The 19,278-nt window shown below is 45.8% G+C and overlaps 1 protein-coding gene across 4 annotated transcripts in view; it reads left to right on the top strand.

Moving 5' to 3' along the window:
* The window catches only part of TPST1 (tyrosylprotein sulfotransferase 1), a 120,338-nt gene extending 105,629 nt beyond the window's left edge, over nt 1-14,709 (top strand). For 3 of the 4 annotated variants that reach the window (XM_031967885.1, XM_031967884.1, XM_031967886.1), the window contains 2 exons: nt 3,291-3,341; nt 14,122-14,709. In XM_031967885.1, the coding sequence (XP_031823745.1) occupies nt 3,291-3,341; nt 14,122-14,160 (90 nt within the window). In that variant the 3' untranslated portion in view covers nt 14,161-14,709. Of the gene's footprint in view, nt 1-3,290; nt 3,342-11,883; nt 11,934-14,121 lie in introns of all 4 variants that reach the window. The other variant, XM_031967887.1, reaches the window with a different exon arrangement.
* Nucleotides 14,710-19,278: the final 4,569 nt, after the last annotated feature.

Raw genomic sequence — 19,278 nt, 5'->3', positions numbered from 1 at the left:
GATTGCCACCATCCTCCTCCTCCTAGACCAGAACTGGCTGGGCAGCTAGGGCTTCAACACTGCTCGCTCGGTTAACATCCCAGGTTGGCCTGTCAGAGCACAGGTAGGCCCAAATGGAGCGGCCTCAGGACCTGCGAGCTTGCTGTGCTCAGGAAGCCGTGCTCATCCTGACATCTGGGCGAGGCACCGGGACTTAATTCTGTTCTGTTTCCTGATTTTGGGTGAAGACCACATCCTCTCTTCCCACCTGGCACTGTGAGCAAACTCAGTCTCTGGACGTTGCCTTGAGGCTCCAGCATGTCTCCAGAAGGCACCAAGAGAGAAGTTCTTCATTGTCTTAGTGTCAGAGATACTTTTGATAGTCTGATGAAGCCCAAAGATCCTTCCCCTGCTTTTAAATATATAAAATTAAATGCATAAGATTACAAAAGAGGCTAATTATATTGAAATAAAGATGTATTTTTAACTTTGCCTTCATCATCCCAGAAAACAACTCCTGGGAGGGGAGCAGAGTCAGTCATTTCTGCCAGCATGCTTCTGCCCCCAGCAAAGGCCTGAAACCTCATATAGTAGTCCATTTGGGGAAAGAGGCAGAGACAGAGACAGAGACAGAGAGAGAGATAGGGAGAGAGAGGCAGAGAGAGACAGAGAAAGCTCACAGACATGCACAAGTGAAAAATTAACTAACATTGTACAAGTTATAGTGATATAAAAGCTCCTTAGTAGCAGGGATCCCGGCTCATCCATTTCATGGATCCCCTCTTCTCCATCCATTCACTGCACTCAGCAGACACTATTTGCTCACTAGTGTCCCCAGGCAGTCAGTGACTGAATGACAGTCATGAGTGAAGATGAGAAAGTTCAGGAAAATGAATGGGGTCTCCTTGAGCAGGGGCAGTCAGAACCAGCTTCATGCAAGAGAAAGGACTTGAGGTGCCTCAGAGTATGAAACTGCAGCAGCTTTGAGCTAGCTTCTTCCACTTCTCTGTGCGCTTTTCCCTCCATTAGTCTGGCCCATGTCTAGCTTTCTAAGCTCCAATGAAAATAGCAGGGCCTCCGAGTTTTATTGGGCTGGAAAGCTGTATTTGATTTAAACTGTAATTAATCCCTCAGAGATTTGGAACATTGTCTTGTGAATTATTTATTATATATTCCAGTAAATGTTGAAGAAGAGGGGTTTAATTGCCAGATGAGGGAAAACTTTTTAATTTGAGGAAATAACCATCATGTAAGTTACATATTTATTGTTTTCCTTCATCATCCACTGTCTCCCTTGGCCACCACACGTGATACAGAGGTGTCCCTGCGTCTTGAAGCACAAGCCATGGCAGGAAGGATCTCAGCTTTAGGCAGGTGTCGGGAGCCTATCTTGCTAAGGCTCCAGCATTTGGTAAATTTGATCAGCCCCAGTAAGTCCTAAAGGTTGGCCCCTAATTTTCCACCTGGTGAAGTAGACCCCCTCTGTGGGGAACACAAGGCCCTCTAATAAGTCTATGATACCACGGCCCAAATTATTAGATCTTTTCAAATGCAGCTAACTTTCCCCATCAATAAATCCACTTTTATCAATGGAAAAAAAATGGAGTCAATAAAAATGAGACTAACAAAGCAAATGGAGTCCAACTGAGTAATGTGATACAAAAGAAAAAGCATTGAATCAGAGATCCTGAGTTTAAATCCTTTCTATCTCATTAATTTTCTGTGTGACTTTGGGCAAGAAACTCTTTCTCAACTGTCAAACACTAGATTATTAAAGTTATTGGCTGTTTTGTCCTTTGAACCTAACCTGTTCCATTGATCAAGTAGTCTATTTCTTAGCCAATACCAAATGGTTTTGGGAACTGTTGCTTTATAATATAATTTTATCTCATCTGTCAAAAAAAAGGATCTTGAACTAGATGACCTCTAAGATCCTTTTTGATTCTAAATGTTTGATCCTGAACAGTGTAAGAGGTCAGTGATTATTTAATATACTACGGGTGAAAGGTTACATTTGACCAGTGCTGAGAAGACTCAAGACACATGATTTGTCAGCTGTGTCAGCTGCATTTAAACATGAAGTTGGTATATTCAGGCTCAGTTTTTTATGTGGAAGTTAAGTGCCATCTTTTACAATTGATTACACTTTTTTACATCATTTATTTTGATAAATACAGTATGATTACATTGTTTCCCCAAAATTGTTTTTCGAAAATAATAACCAAAAATAATTGGTTTTAAAATTAAATGGTAGTTTTATTGTAAAAGATTTTTACCCATAAATATCTGTTTGTCTTTTTTATCATATGATTAGACTTTGTTCAAAAAATTGTAAGGATACCACATTGAGCTGAGCTGCTGTATATGGACCTCGGGGGCCATGAGACTGCTGGAATCAGTAGAACGGGGTGGGGGGACTTTGCCTCAGGGACCCCAGGAGATAACAGCCTGCCTGAGAATGACTATAGATAGTTATTAGAAATGTACAGTAATTAATATTAAATGGTTGTTTTATTGTAAAAGATTTTCCCCCATAAATATCTGTTTGTCTTTTTTATCAAATGGTTAGACTTTGTTAAAAAATTGTAAGAACTTTCTAATTTTACTTGAAGAAAATGCAAGATATAAACTATTTGTATCAGTTGTTTTATGAAAAGAAGCAAAGCATAACTTTTTTATAGAAAGGTGGGGCATTATTACATAAAATTTGGAAACCATTGTACTGAGATGTCCAAGAGTCATGAACTGTGTTGGGGTACAGAATGTCCACAACAATAAAGTCATAGATCATTAAAGTACTGACATGTGTCCCCCATCATTTTAGTAGACATAGAAGCGTTGGGTACATAAACATTGAAAGAAAAAACCTCCTTGTCAGAAAGGTAAAGTTAAATTTAAATTGAGCATCAAAAAAGCTGCTAGAAATGTGTCCTTGAGCTGTAGAAGATTTACTCTTGGCAAAGATTATTCAAGGCTGACTCTCTTCCTTGGCTGTCTCGATCGGAACTTGGGTTTGGGAGTGTGGGGTTTTCGGACATACTGGGAACTGTCCCAGCCAGAAATGGAGCCAAAAATGGCGTGGGAGGGAGTCAGAGCCAATGGGAAGCGAGCGCAGCCTTTTCTGTCTGCTGCTCTAGGACTGACCAATTCCCTACGGGCCCCTAAGCACCAAGCATGAACTTGGCAGGCCTTGGGAAGTAAGAGGGTCTGCTCCCATCCAGTACCAGCCCACGGTCCTTCTATGGCCAAAGTCCCACGAACAGCCTGCAGAGATGACGTGGTTTAAAGTGTTGCCCGCTTTGTTTTTTCAGGTCTACAAAGGAGAATTTCAGCTCCCCGATTTCCTCAAAGACAAACCACAGGTACAGTATCTATTGTCCCTCTTTGGTGTGGGACAGATGGACTCTGGGTTTGCCTGCCGGAGGTGATGCTAGATGATAATGGTGGAATGACCTAGCCAACAGCGTCATTGGGATTATTTCTGAGAGCTCAATTCAACGGAAGATTGATCTTATTTTGACTTAATTTATGGAAATATGACACTGCCGTGGGCAAGCCCATGTCCATCCTCCCTGTGGTGGGGAGAGAGATGGAAGCTGGCGAGCTTGTTATTATGTAAGACCTCTTGGCCTCCCCTCTCCCTGCCTAAGGGGAGCCATGATCTCATTTATGCCACACCCCTGGTGGAGGGGGAAAGGGGGAAGAGCTGAGGATTTGGAGTCCTGGGTTCAAATTTCCTTTCTGACACTTCTTACCTTAGTAAGGCTGGACAAGGCTCTTCACTTCTCCAAGACTCAGTTTTCCAGTCTGTAAAATGGGAACAGTACTTCTCCTGCCTACCTGCTGGGGTGGCTATGGGACAACTACTTTCTAAATCTCAGCTCCCTAGTGGGGTGAACGGCTGCTCCTGGGATGCTTCCCCAGCCACTGCCACGATTGTCCATCTCCACTCCCCAAACTGGTAGAGAAGATGCAGAGGGTCTGGGGCTTGTCTCCTGGCATGGGTCACTGCAGACTTCCCATGGTTCTAACTCACATGCTGGCCCCGCATCCAGAACCTGGGTTGTGCTTCCAAGCTCCCCTCTCTGGGGTGGGCCAGCCGCATGCATGGGGACCACAAGGGGGGGACTGCTGCTCCATATGGAAGGTAGAGGCACTGCACTGGGCTGAGCTGCTGTGCATGGGCCTCGGGGGCCATGAGAGCCATGAGACTGCTGGAATCAGTAGAACTGGGGGCAAAGCCTCAGGGACCCCACGGGAAAACAGCCTGCCTAGAGTGAGGAATCACAGGTCATGGATCTAGAGCTGGACAGAAACTCAGGCCAGTGGAAAAGCCACCCACCCCCACCATTTTAACACTGAGGAAACTGAAGTCAGAGGAGAGAAGCGACAGAGCAGAAGTTTGCACCCAGCTCTCTTTGCTGGCAGACTCCACCCTTTGTACCAGAGACGCTGCCTCACCAGGGACAGTTACCCAGGAGGGGGTTTGCCCTCTCTAAGCCAGGAAGAATGGCAAAGAGGTGCCCAGAAGGCCCAGGCTGGGGGCTCCAGTGGCCTCCAAGGCCACACTGTCTTTCCCTACCCCTTTCATCCTCCTCCATAGAAAATTTCAAAGCAATCTGAAGTATATTTAACTTAAATCTTTATGTCTGAATGGGGATAGTGTATTGCGGGATCATTTGAAATGTTAAACTCTTAGAAGAGGAAAAACTTCTGAGATTTAGTCACGGAGCAGAAAAAAGCTGTGCTTCTGTCCTACTTCCTTCAGGTACCACTAATAATAACAACAGGGTACAACCCTAGACTTGGATAGAGGCCGGGATAGATAGAGTAGCAGGCCTAGAGTCCAGAAGACCCGAATTCAGAGTCAGCCTCAAACACTTACTAGCTCACTCTGGGCTGAAGTTCTGTTTGCCTCAGTTTCCTCATGTGTAAAATGGAGATAATCTAGCGTCCACCTCCAAGGGTGGTTGTAAGGACAAAACAAGATGTTGGATATAAGGCACTTTATAAACCTCAAAGCATTCTATCAATGTAAGCTACTATTTCTGCGACTTCCTTTATTTTGTGCATTACTCGTATTTTCCAAAATCCTACAATTCCTTCCTATCCCTTTCCCATACCTTCCCTGACTCTAATTCCTTCAATCGCCAAGAACCTTTCTATTTTCTTCTTACCTCCCCCATAGAAACCTTTTCTCAGGAAAGGCTCTGATATCAGCCATTTACACTTCAGTATGAAATAAATTGAGAACTGCCTCACCTTAGCAATATTTACACTCTTTGCAGTAGCTAAGAAAGGTATGTGGAAGTCTGTTCACTATCAGAGAAATTCCAAGCATTCTAAAGACAGATTTAAAAAGTAGCCTGGAGCTGGTCGGGGACACACCTAAAAAACACTTTCAGGTCAGTTTAGAATTTTATCAGCCATGAGATTGCAAGGCACTATTATTATTCCTCCTCCTTTTCCTCCTCTTTCTTCTCTTCCTCCTTTTCCTCCTCCTCCATTTTCTCTTCTTCCTCCTCCTAATAATAATGCCTCTTAGAGTCTGATTAAAGAAGGGAGAAGTGGAGTCTTTGTCCACATTATCTCGGAGATGAGTGACAGGCAAGACCTGGATGACTCCTGGACTTCCCCAATGAAAGGTTTGGGGACTTTGAGCGAGGCAGCCTGTAAAGTGATGTTGCCATGTGACAAAGTCCATGTTGCGGTGCTAGGTCTCACACTTCACTTCAGCCTTCAGCTCCTGGTAGAATTTCTATTGTTTGGTTTTGTTTTTTTCCGAGACAATTGGTGTTAAGTGACTTGCCCAGGCTCACACGGCTAGGAAGTGTTAAGTGTCTGAGGCAGCATTTGAACTCGGGTCCTTCTGACTCCAGGGCCGGTGCTCTATCCACTGCGCCAGATCGCTGGTAGAATTTTCAAAAAGAAATTTGACATAAATCTTCACCAACTACATGATTGACTAATGAATGTCAGAGGGCCGGGGATTGCCCTCTATTGAAGTTCTGACCCAGAATCTGTTGTTTGGGAGACAAAGGCTCAATTTGGCCGTGACTTGTTTTAATTTCTTTTATTATGTAATAACTGTAAACAATTTAGTCAAATATGCATCTATTTAATACTATTTTATACTTAAAAGAAATCTGTCTAACATGTCTATAACAGCTCTCTCATTATTCCTTTTGTTTCTGCTATTTTCTGTTCACTTAGCTCTGTATTTGTGTGTAGCAGTGATGTACTCCCTTTCATATCTTGGTAGCCTGGGTATGTACTATTCTGGTTCTGTTTTTGTTGCTTTGCATAATAACTTCATAATTTCTTTATGGTTCTCATATGTTACTACATTTAATAGCCTCATAGTCTCCCATTACATCATTATACCAGCACTTGTTCCACTGCTGAATATTTGGATTCTTTGCCTCTCTTTCTGTTATCCATCTGCTACTTGGGCACAGTATTGTAGACCAGCTTCTTTTTTGGGGGGCTTCTCACATTAATCTCTACGACAACGATTCCCACTTACTATTCTCTTGGGAATAGTGGAATTTATTTCCTTTCTTTCCAAGGACCCTAAGTTTTCCTGAGAGCATTTGGGCTAATAAATAAAGCATTGGCCATAGGACAGCTTCTTCAGCAGTATAGTGGTCTCTCTCCAAATACAAGTGAGATTGGACATCTCTTTCTCTTCTCCCACATTTTCTCACAGAGACCATAAATTCCCTTTTCCTCTTTTGTCTAGAGTCTCTTTTCTCTCCCCTTTCACATCTGACTCTAGTTACTAGGGATGGTGAGCTTGTTTCCTTGAGGCTACATGAATACAGAGGCATTGGGGCTGGTCATTTTGTAGCTTTGGCTCATAACTCTCATCTCTCTGGAACTTACCCTCTTCCACAGAGGCTCTTTTCTTCCCCATGGTCTGGTCTGACTTTACTCTTGGGCCTCTTCTTGAAGAAGATGCCCCTCCTCTAAGCAGCCAAACTAAAGGCTCAGCTCAAGGGTATCAGTTTTGTCATCAGTGTGCCATAAACCCGGAGCTATGAACAAAGACCTTGTGTAGGGCAGTGAGAGCCTAAAATGGGGAGATTCACACCTGAGACAGAAGGTGGAGAGAAAACTTACCCTACTCCCTTGTACACACAGCTGGGCGTGCTATCAGTTTGCATTTAGGAATCATTTATTTTTTTCGTTGATGAAACTTTTTTTTTCCTTTGTAATCTTATGTAATTTTTAAAAACTTTTTTGTTATTTATTTATTTAATACTTTTCCCAGTTATATTAAAAACAATTTTTTACGTTTTTTAAAAACTTTTGAGTTTTGGATTCTCTCTTATTCCCACCTCCAGCCCCCAATTAAGAAACCACATGTGAAGTTATGCAAAAATATTTCCAAGTCATATTGTGAAAGAAAACATAGGTTTCCCACCCCAATTGAGGGGAAAAAAAAAAAAAAAAAAAAACCTTTGATGAAACTCTTAAGGTCTAGTCCCAATATTGGAGTTATTGGGTGCCATGACTTGTTTTGGGCTGTATGTATGGAACTCTCATGGAACTTTTATTTGAAAAGGAGCAGTGTTTGGCTGAATAACATGCCCAGTGTTTGATCCTAGTTCTCAGGTTCATTCTTCCTCTTTTCCATGACTGTGGAGAAGGAAGGGTGCTTCTGACCAAAATGGTGGACTTCAAAGGAGAAAGTATATGAATTCTAAATTCTCCCAACACAAGGTGATTTTAATTTCCCCTCACAACAGCTACTCTCATATTTCTAAAGAAGTACCTGCCTGTTGAAAGTTCATATAGCACTTTCATTTTCCATTGCCTTCTGATACCCAAGATCCCAAACACCTCAGAAATCATCGGGTGTTGGGAGAGACAGCTATTTACATGCTTCTCTCTCCATCCTTCACAGCGGCAGCCAAAGTAACCTTCCTGACGCTTGGGCTCGATCTTGTCGTTCCATTGCTCAGGAATCTTCAGTGTTCTCCAGTGCCTTTAGAATAGAAGGACGACCCTCCACAAATGGATTCCAGTCTTATTTCACCTTTTTTCCAGGCCAGTCAAGTCATGAACTGTTTCCTAGCTTCCATCTGGACTAGGATTGGATTTCTTAGTGTGTCTTCCAAATCATCTGTCAAAATTATAATTTTTCTTCAAAGCTCAGCTCAGGTGCTGCTCGTTCTGTGGAATGAGCCCTTATCCTCCCAACAAAAAAATTAATCTTCCTCCTGAGCTTTTCCTGAAGGACTTTGTCTGACTCTCCCCTCCTTCCCCCCCACCTTAGACTTGGCATGACTGTGGCAGATGCCCCACCTCCCTTAGAATGTAAGCTTCTTGAGGGCATCTTTCTATTTCCAGCACTGACCACGGGGTCTTGCCCACCAAAGGCACTTAAAAGTCCTTGTTGACCTAGATAGCAGGATGTGTAAATGCAGGTACTTGTGCTGACCCCAGTGGAAGGTTGGGCTCCCTCAGAGCAGAACTTCTCTTTTGCAATAGGGAAGGCTGGATGGTTTCTGACCTTGTGTTGAAAAACTTCCATTCTCCCAGGAAAATGCTCCCTGCTATTTGGATGACTGTCATTTACCTAATTCATAGGTTTATAGAGTTGGAAAGGATCTTAAAGGTCATTTAGTCTGATCTTTGCATCTTACAGATAAGGAGACTGTGGCCCAGTGAGGAAAAGTGACTTAACCAGGTCACTCAGCCCAGGGAGGCCGACCCAGGGTCACCTAGGGAGCTCCCAGCAACAGATTCAGGGTTTGAGACCGGCCCTTGATTCCACATCCATTGCTGTTAGACCATGTTGCTTTTATGCTATTCTACAAAAGAGTTTGTTGCTGTCACCTCTTTCACACCAGAGTTGACTTCAGAACCAGCTAGAGCCTGTGTCCCAGAAGGCCCTGTCCCCTGATCCTCCCTGTTCCTGGGACTGGGCCCTGAAATATCTGAATATTTGATGTAACATTGAAATTCACAGGGGGAGGGAGTCATGATGCAGCCTCTCCCCACGGGCCTGCTGCCATCCTGCCTCTTGCCCTGTGTTCCCATTAAAACCCATTTCACTGTTAGCAAGGACCCAGCTCTGGAGATGTTGGGTGGTCTCTATGTGACTTTTCAGGGCAAAAGGGGTAAAAGGGTGAAGGAGGCCTGCATTGGCAGAAGGTTTTCTGCGCCCCTTCCAATTTAATAGGTCACTCACTTGTACTTCCTTGTTACAAGGCAAGTACAATGGGAAAATGAAGTAATTGGCTTTTTAAAAAATCTATAAAACATTAAGACAAAAGCCAGCAACAAAATGTCAGCAGGCCCAGGAAAGAGTAAAACCACTCATTAATATGAATCATCATTAAATAAACATGGCTTCAGGTCACTAATAATGGGAGAGGTGCCATCTCTCAGACACAGATTGGCAAAGGAGACGAAAGATAATAATAGGCAGGGTTTGGGGTGGGGGGGGGGGGACAAGGGGCAGGATTATAGAATTGGCCCGATCTTCATGTAAAGCAGTTTGGATCTGTGCTAAGAAAATGATTAAATGCCCTCGACCCAGTAACCCAGAGATCCTAGTGCTTGGCCCATATCCCAAGAGATAGTTGGAAAATGCTCTTTGCGGTTGAAAAGAGAGGTCCTGATACTCCAACACATTTTTAGCAGCATTTATTAAGAAAGCAGAGGCCCGGAAATGAAGGAGCCGCCTGCTTGCTCCTTAGGAGCAGGGTCTGCCTTCCTGTGGACTTTCTAGTCTAGAAAAGCCGGAAGGACGCTGACTGGACAGGTAAGACACAGCCGCTGACCTTGTAGTGGGGGTCTGGGATGCGAGTTAGTTCTACTGCTGCCTTTCTCATCCCCTAAGGGGCCGTATTTCTAGAATAATTTGTCTGCCCCCAATGCTCTCACTGGCTCACCATCCACGCTTTTTTGGCAGTCCTGATTCCACTTCCACCACTCCGCTAAAAGTGCCCTCCCGGAGGGCACCGGGACTATTCTGATTGTCACGTCCAGGTGCCTTTGCAGAATCTCCATCGCCTCCTCCCGAGGGCTGCTCTCTCCTCCTTGGTTCTGGGTTTTCCTCCCACCTCTCTAACCTTAGCTTGCCCACCTTTATCATCTGTTCTTCCTGGCCCTTTACTGAGGACATCCCCCAAGGTCATGGCCCCCTTCTCTTTCTAGATTTCTTTGACAATCTCAGCCATTCCTACATCTTCAGCTACTGCCTTTGTGTAACTCTCAAAACTATTTTCGTAAGCATCACATTGACATTTTCAACTATCTCTCTCTATATATACATGTATGCTGTAGATATATATTGTATATATGTGTGTGTATATATATATACATATATACTGTGCACATGTGTCTACTATTTATATAATTTGTGTGTATATATATACATATACACTGTGAACATATATAAACTGTATATGTGTGTGTATGTATACATATATATATATATATATATATATTATATATATATACATGTACAGTATACCTGGGGCCTTGCCAACACCACAAACTCACCATGTCCAAAATGGTTATTATATGAGCCTGAACCTGTTCTTCTTCTGCCTTCATTTTATCTGACAATGGCTCCACCATTCCCCCGCTCTCCCATGTTTGGAACTTGGCTTTTCCCTCTCTCTTGGATTTCCTAACAATCAAAGCCAGGACTGTTGATCATATCCACACAGTTTCTCTCCATTTTGATTGCTCTTATTCTCCTCATCACCCATCTGTGCAATTTCTCATGGGCCTTTCTTCCTGGGTTCTCCCCTCTCGCCATTTTATGGGGGTTCCTGGTCGTACCGCATCTCCTCCCAGGACTCATGAATGGCTCCTCTCCCCTCCTGGCTCAGAGCCTCCTTTAGCTGCTCCCCACGACCTGGCCTCCTGTCTGCAGACCAGCCTCATGCTCCTCCCCTGCGTGTTGCAGACCAGTCCCATTGAACAACGGCTGTCACCGTCCAGGCCCGAGCTTGCCCACCTCCCTGCTCACGCCCTCTCTCTGCCTCTTGAACTCCTGACGCTACGTCCTCATATCTTTGTGATCTCAGCCGTGATAATCCCCCCGCACTCGGGGCTTTGCGTGTGTCATGTCCCCATTAGTCAGCAGGCTCTAGGGGGGCTGGCACTGTCCCGTCTCAGTGGTGTCTCTGCCCTCCCCTAAACTCTGCCCCCTGAGGGCTAAGTTAGCTGAACATTGATATTGGCCGGATGTTGACTTTCATTATTGAATATTGGCTGAATTTGAGTTTTCTTGCTTAGGATCTTTAGCTTCTCACATACTGGTTGAGATTTGGGGTAAGGTCTGGCTGACCGCCGAGGTTTTCGGTGGTAAGCTCTGCTTCCGGATGGTTCCTCTCTCCTGGGCCTCTCACAAGCCCTGGCTTCCTTCCAGGGTCACCCACTGTTCCACCTCCCCAGGGAAGCCTTCTCCCTTCCCCTTGTTCTGGCTCTCTTCTTCCTCCTCCCCTCCACCTTATCTGTCGACTCCTTTCTGTCTCCCAGTAGGACAGCAGCTCTGAGGACAAGGGTTGCTCCAGATTTTGTGTCCTCACGTGACAGGGCTTGGAAGTGCTCCATGGGTCAGGGTGCCTGCCGATCCAGGCCCAGCCCGACAGGCCTTGTGTGCTCCTTGGAGCCTTCCCTGGGTCTGAGCTCTGGCTTGGCCCTTCTTACCTGGGGGCTTGGTGGAGTCCTGCAGGCCGTACTTCCCTCCCCTGTTCCGATCAGTGGGCTGAAATAGATGGACTCTGGGCCCTTCCAGCTCTAAATCTAAGGGCCCGAGGGCCGCATTTCCTGCAGATCAGACGACCCTGGCTGCCCGGCTTCCATGGCTGCTGCTTATTTGGGTCTTACTCCAATGGACTGAAAGGTGTTTAAATTATTCTTTGCTTCCCTTAACAGAATGAACCGGGCGAGTAGAGAAGAGTGGAAACGTCTCCGTCACACCCAAGGTGATGGTCAGAAGCACTGGGCGTGCTCTGTGTTCCTCCAATTCGGCTTCTCTGTAACATGATGATTGTCAGGAGGGAGCAGACTCGGGGCGTCCGTCTCCCCCACTTCCGCTTTGTGCGGGTGGCTCCCCCAGGCCCAGATTAGCCACTTAGATCTGGAAGGGCCCTAGACAACATCCAGCCCGAGGGACAGCAGGGCAAGTCCTGGGTTCAGATCCCACCTCTGGCACTCGGTAGCTGTGTGACCCTGGGCAAGTCTGGAGAACCTCAGTTTCCCCCTCTGTATAAGGAATATCGTGATACCCCCTTTAAGACCTGCTTCCTCAGGTGATCGGGTGATCATCGGATACAGTCACCCAGTCAGGAAACTGAGGCCTCTAAGATTGCACAGGTATCAGTCCCCAGGGCTGGGGATCAAAACCAAGGCCTTTGGCTCTGGGCGGCATCCTTTCCTCCGTTACTGTCCTGCTGGTGAGGTCAGTGAGGCGATGTTTGGAAAAGGCTGGCCTGAGAGAAGTGCAGAGAGCATCTCGGAGCAGCCCTTTCAGGGCAGGAGGGAAGCTCCGAGGGGCTCCCGAGGCCTCTGTCCCGAAGCTGAAGCTTTTTGGATTAACTTTGAAAAATCATCCTTTCTCCCCTGGCTTGTGAATCACACCCGGCTGACGGCCTGTGCTGGGAGGAGCCAGTGCCCCAGTTATTCCGGGCAGGGCGGCTCTGTTCATGCAGAGCCCTGGCTAGTGCAGGTGTTCTAAGGCACCGGCTGAGTCCTGCCATGATGCCGGGAGCCGCACCAGACCTAGCCCTGGAGGGGAGCGGGGTTTCAGATGGCTTTTTATAGTGGGGGGGGGGCCAACACTCAGAAGCCAAAGGTGAAAAGTAGCCCTCGCCAGGACAGCCACTCACTGCCCAGCAGCTCTGGGGCCCACGCTGAGGAAGGACTCAGAGGACATGCATCCAAATCCTGGGTGACCTAGAAGGAGTGACTTCCTCCGAGCTTCCCCTTATGTAGGAGGAGGGGCCCAGACAAGACGATCCCCAAGCTGTGGCTGTCTGGCCTCCGCCTCCTGAATGCCCTGGGGTGGGTGCCCAGCCAGGCCCTCTGAGGGGCAAGTGGACAGAGCAGGAGTCAGAGGGTCCAGCGTGGGCTCCTCCAAAGGCTTCCTTCTTGGCTCCTTGGACATCCCCCAGGCTTTTGGATGGACTGTAGGGGAGGGGACCTGGGATGCGGCTACCACTGGGACCTTCCCATGAGGAGCCCTCAGCCCCTGCTCTGCCCGGGCCCCTGAGAGGGGGCTCAGCCCAGCCAGGATGTAGCCGAGATGGGACTGGAAGCAGGACTTCTGAAGCCAGGCCCAGCCCTCTGTGGGGCTCATTCTCATGGAAACAAATCCATGGCAGAGAAAATGGTCCCTTGGATGAAGCAGCTGGAGGGGGTGCAGGCGGGTGGGCAAGATGAGGAGCTCTCCATTCCTAGACCTCCTGAAGGCTGTTGGACCTGCCCATTTTTAGCAGTGGGAGAGATTTGGCACTGAGATAATCTTAGGGGCCTGCACTGGGAAATAGCCCTAGGAGGTACTGCCAACCCCCCCCCCCCCAACTCTGGCCTTTCATGGTTATAACCTTGGGTTATTGCTCCTTCCCAAAGTTTGGGCCTTAACTAACCAATCCTGCGGGAGGACAGAGCAGAGGGGCCGCAGGGCTTCCCCTTGGGGTGCTAGTATTTCCGGGCACCATCCGGACCTGTTAGGTGACCCCAGCTGGGGTCCCCTGGGAGCTCATCCAGAACGTGTGGCAACAGTAACCCATGGAAACAGTGTGGACAGTGGGCAGCCTGGCCCTGGAGTCCCTGCTGGCTCTCAGCTTCTGTAATAACCCGCCGTGGCTGTGGCTCGGGGCTGCTCCGGGCTGGGATGTTTCATGTCTGGGTCTGAGTCCAATCCAGTAAAGATTTCTTGAGCACCTACTGTGTGCCGGGCGTTAGACTGAGTTCTTGATGAACGTGCAGGGGTGCGTTTGCACACCTACATACGTATGTTTATACACACCGTGCTTTGCGGATCACAGGTGCTGAGTAGCTGTCAGCTGGTCACCTCCCTCCACTTCCCTGTCTCGGTGTGAGGGTGGAGGCTGGGTAGTTCATTGGGAGTCGAGGACAGACCTGTAATCGTGTTCTGTCTCCTCCCCCTAGGAAGGAATTCTGCCTTTTCAAGGGATGGGCGATCTCTAGGAATGGCCGTCCGTCCGTCCGTCCATCCGTCCAGGGGCTGGGACGTTGGCACCTGCGTCTTCAGCCTCTCTTTCTCGTCCGTCCCCTTCCTCTGTGTGGTTCCATCCAGCACACGTCAGCTGTCACAAGTGAATTATTTCCCTGCCGGGACGCTCACGTACCTCAGTGGTAACAGAGTAAGGTATTGCATGGACCTAGTAGGGGTGAAAGGTCAGGAAGGGGAAAGATGCGCCCCTCCCCAGGCCAGATCTCTGCTGCAGCTGCTCGGATCCACGACTTTCCTTAATCTGATTCCAAGACTTTGATTTGTAAAATGGAGGAAGGATCTGGGTGGGGGGAGCTTTTGGAATGGGTAGTCTGTGCTCGTCCCAAATGTTTCGTAGAACAGTTGTTCCTGTTGAAATCTTATTAATGTGGATGGTGTTAAATAGCTTAATTATTTAAAGAATTATGTGTTATTTCTGAGAGGGTGGGGAATCATGTACATTTACAATCTAATGACTTTTGTATTTTATTTTTCAAAATAAAAGCTTTAAATGTGAGACTTTCTAGTGGTGTCCACCTCTCCTTTCCTCCCAGGACTGTGCATTTACTAATGCCCAAGATGCTTTGAGCCGAGCCGAGCAGGGCCACGAGCTCGCTCTCCGTCCCCCAGGTCTGTTTCTTTGGGATGTTTCCACAGGAAGCATGTTGTCCTGACCTTAACAAGTATTAATCTGTTAAACAAATATCTTGGTTCAACATGTACTGTTTTCCCGTTCTCCAATTTCTGCAGACGATTCTGAGCCAAAGAAGTTTCTCTTTACCAGCTGCTGTCAAGGAACAGTCTTCCTCAGCCAGAACATGGTCTGACAAATAAATTGAAAGACTAATTGTGACCAGCGTTATTTTTTTCTTTTGATCACTCGGACTCAAGACTGTTCCCTTCACTCCATCCAGCTACTATTTCTAGAAGCATAATCTCCATCATGCTGGTATCTGCTTAAAGGGATCGTAATTCACGTCTGATCTCTGGCATTCATAGCCCTTACCAATAGGATCCCACATTTCTTTTTTTAATTGTTTTATTTTTTTCTGGTCATATACGTACATTCATTTATCAAAATACGTTTCTTTATGAATGATGTTGGGAGAGAAAAATTAGAACAAAAGAGAAAAACCATGAGAGAAAAAAAGAGAAGAAAAAGAAAAAAAGGTGAACATAGCATGTGTTGATTTACATTTGGTCTCCCTAGTTTTTACTCTGGATGCAATTGACATTTTCTGTCCAAAGTCTATTGGGATCGCTTTGGATCATTGAGCCACTGAGAAGAAGCAAGCCTTTCATAGTTGATCATCGCACACTCTTGCTGAATACAGTGTATTCCTGGTTCTACTTGTTTCACTCAGTATCAGTTCATGTAAATCTTTCCAGGCCTTTCTAAAATCAACTTGTTCATCATTTTTATAGGATAATAATATTCCATTATCTTCATATACCACAACTTGTTCAGCCATTCCCCAATTGATGGACACTTACTCATTTTCCAATTCTTTGCTACCACAAAAAGAGCCGCTACAAACACTTTTACACATGGGGGTCCTTTGCCCTCCTTTATGATTTCCTTGGGATACACTTTGGGCATAGTTTCAAATTGCTCTCCAGAATGGTTGGAAACCCCAACCTTATTTCACCACTCCCCAAATCATACTTCCTTACCCATCATCTTGCACATTCCTGCTTCATTGTGCATGCTCATCTTCTCCCTCACTTGAAATGACCTGTCCTCCATCCTTCCATCCATCCATCCATCCTTCCATCCATCCTTCCATCCATCCATCCATTCATCCATCCATGCATCCAAATTTAGTCCATCCTTGCACTCCCTGCTCCAGTTCTACTTCTTTTATTAAACATTTGTTTCATTGATCTATTTCTTACTTCCTACTTTTCTGAAGTCCTAGAGCTCATATAGCCTTGAACCACCTAATGATGAGAAGCTTCCATTTACAAAGTTTTACTGATGAAGAGTATTTTCATATGAATGTTCTCACTGAATTTACTCAGCTATATAAAATTAGGAGGTTGGATTAAATGGCCCACAGGCCCCTTCCCACTCTAAATCTGTGACCCCATGTCACATCTGCCACCCTGGGCCTCAGTTTCCCTTTTGTAAAACGATTGGTTTGGACCAGATGGTCCCTAGGATCCTTTCTGGCTCCCAATCAATGGTCCTGTGATCCTCCCAGTGACTTTTAGGCAGTATTTAGAACTTGTAAGCATCTAGGATTTCATCAGTGTCACTATTTCCTCCATGGAAGCAGATCTCAGCTACTCACACCTTGGTTGGCCAATAACTTCGTGTGACCAAAACAATTCAGGATTGGTGGCCAACTTCCTACTGGCTAGACCAGTCACAGAGGGCCCATTTCAGCACTTTCCTGAAGGTCTTCCTCTCTTGGAGAACCTGCCAGAGCCTGTACTCTCCTGAGTGTTCAGAACTTGGACTGCCTTTCACGCCAGCCTCTGTGGAGTGAGTAGTACAGATATGATCCTTATTTAACTGATGCGTGATGGTGTGAATGAATGGAGGGCTTACCTCGAGAAAGTGGCAAACTCAGGCTTTGTGCTTCCATGCCCCCCCCATGGGCTCTCTGCTATACAGAGAACCTGGAGGGGATTCCTCAAGCCTTCCAGGCCAACCTGCCCCTGACCAGGCTGTTTTCTAAAACTCCCCAGACAAAGGATCTCGGTTCAGTCTCAGTTCCCAAGGCCCACTGTCATTTTCAGAAGTTTTCTCATCTGTTGAGCCAAATCTTCCTGACCACAATTTCCCCCATAAATGCTTGCTGATTAAAAGGTGGCCTGTCGTGGTAGAACAGCCACAAAATGGTTCAGGGAGCTGGACTGGTTAGAGGAATAGAGAGCCACTGACTAGCCATGTGACCACCTTGGACAAGTCCGAACCTCCATGAGCCTCAGTTTCCACAGCTCTAAAGGTAAGAATAATCACCCTACACAGAGTTTTAATACCTCCTAGGATTATTGTGAGCAAGAGCATCCAATAAGAGTAACACATTTATATTGAGCTTACAAATATATAGACCACTTTCTGCACACAATTCTAAGAGTAATAATAATAACTGGCTTTTCTAGAGCAGATTGAGGTTTGTAAAGCACTTTACAGATGTTTTCTCATTTGATCTTTATAACTACCCCAGGAAGTAGGTAAGTGCCTCTATTATCCCCATTTTACAGATTAGATACTGAAAGTAAAGTGAGTTGCGTAGGGTCACACAGCTAGTGAAGATCTGAGCAGCTTCTGAATTCAGGTCTTCCTTGGCTCCTGATCCAGTGTTCTAACCATTCTATTACCCAGCTACTCATCCCCACTGCGTTATACCAGCTCCCCAAAGAGCTCAGGTTGTCTCTTTAGCTCCAACATTCCTTGTTCCAGTGGCTCACTAAGAAAATCAGAATATTACAGCTAGGCAGTCCCTCCTCCGGGAGAGCGGAGAGTGGAGAAAACCGGCCCCAGAGTGGTGTGATGGCAGAGCCTGTCTTATCCAGGCCTCTTGCCACTTCTGGGTCCCGGACCCTTTGGGCAGACCCTGGTGAAACCTCCAGATCCCATCTCCTAATATTTTAAAATGCATAAAACGGGGCAGCAAGGTGACACCGTGGGCAGAGCTCCAGCCCCTGGAGTCAGGAGGCCCTGAATTCAAATCTGGCACGCCGCCTAATCCCAAATGCCTCACCAAAAAAGTGCACAAAACAAATACATAGATTTCCAGAGGAAGACATCATACGGAAAATCACATTTGTTGTATTTTTAAAAAGTGAATTAAATTTTTTAAAGTTCATTTAAGCTACATTGAGAACTCCCGATGTAGTCCAATCGTCTCCTTTTTCAGAGGTAGAATGTGACTGTGGAAACGCTTGACTCAGTCACACAGCTGGTTAGTGACAGCCAGGGCAAGATCTCCCGGCTTCCTGTCCAATCTCCTTCCTCCACTCTTCCCTGATAAACAACCGAACTCATGGGCCAGAAGGGACCAGACTCAGGGGCTTCTAGAAGAGAGAAACCCTGCCCCGTGAGGTCGGAATAACCTTCTCGTCCATGTCTTCCCATCGAGAGAGCCCTGTGTGAAAAGCAGGGTGGGATCTCTGCCCTCCAGACTGTAGACCCTCTTGAAGTCATTACATGATGGCAGAGGAAATGGCAATTGTCAGGAAGCAATACCCGGGCAATGACTTGCAGAGCCGAACAATCTATCCTCTCCTTTCCTAGTGGGTGGGATAGGATGCCTGCAGAAAACGTTTAGAGAATTAAAGTCAGCGTGATTTCCTCATAAGAAATGATGCAGAAAGAATGGGCATAGTTATATATAAGGCTCATATAGTTTAATGGCAATTAAAATATAAATATATCCACACACACTAGGAAAGAGATTAAAGAATCTTTTTTTAAGCTATCTTCACTTTTTATTGATGCCATTTGTTTTTTCACATCACATTAATTTCCAAGTGTACCCCTTCTTCCATTCTCTGCTCAACAAACCAACCCTTGTAACAAAGAAGAAAAAAGAGAAGAAAAAATAAAAGCAGCACTGGCAAACCAACCCATGGCTGTTTCTAATAGCACATACAATATCCCATTCCTTTACTCTCTCTCTTTTTTTAATTAAAGCTTTTTATTTATAAAACATATGCATGGATAATTTTTCCAACATTGGCCCTTGCAAAGCCTTCTGTTCCAAATTTTCCCCTCCTTCCCCCCACTCTCTCCCCTAGATGTCAGGTAGTCCCATACACGTTCAATATGTTAAAGTATATGTTAAATCCAATATATGTATACATATTTATACAATTATCTTGCTGCACAAGAAAAATCAGATCAAGAAGGAAGAAAAAACTGAGAAAGCAAACAAAACGCAAGCAAATAACAACAAAGAGAGTGAGAATGCTATGTTGTGGTCCATACTCAGTTCCCACAGGCCTCTCTTTGGGTATAGATAGCTCTCTTCATCACTGAACAAGTGAAACTGGTTTGAATCATCTCATTGTTGAAGAGAGTCCATCAGAATTGATCATTGTCAAGTCTTCTTGTTGCCGTGTATAATGATCTCCTGGTTCTG

Source organism: Sarcophilus harrisii, chromosome 4 (assembly GCF_902635505.1).
Source record: "Sarcophilus harrisii chromosome 4, mSarHar1.11, whole genome shotgun sequence".
Taxonomy (NCBI): Eukaryota; Metazoa; Chordata; class Mammalia; order Dasyuromorphia; family Dasyuridae; genus Sarcophilus; species Sarcophilus harrisii.
The sequence above is the reverse complement of the archived record's forward strand: the minus strand, read 5'-3'. Positions and strand labels throughout refer to the sequence as shown.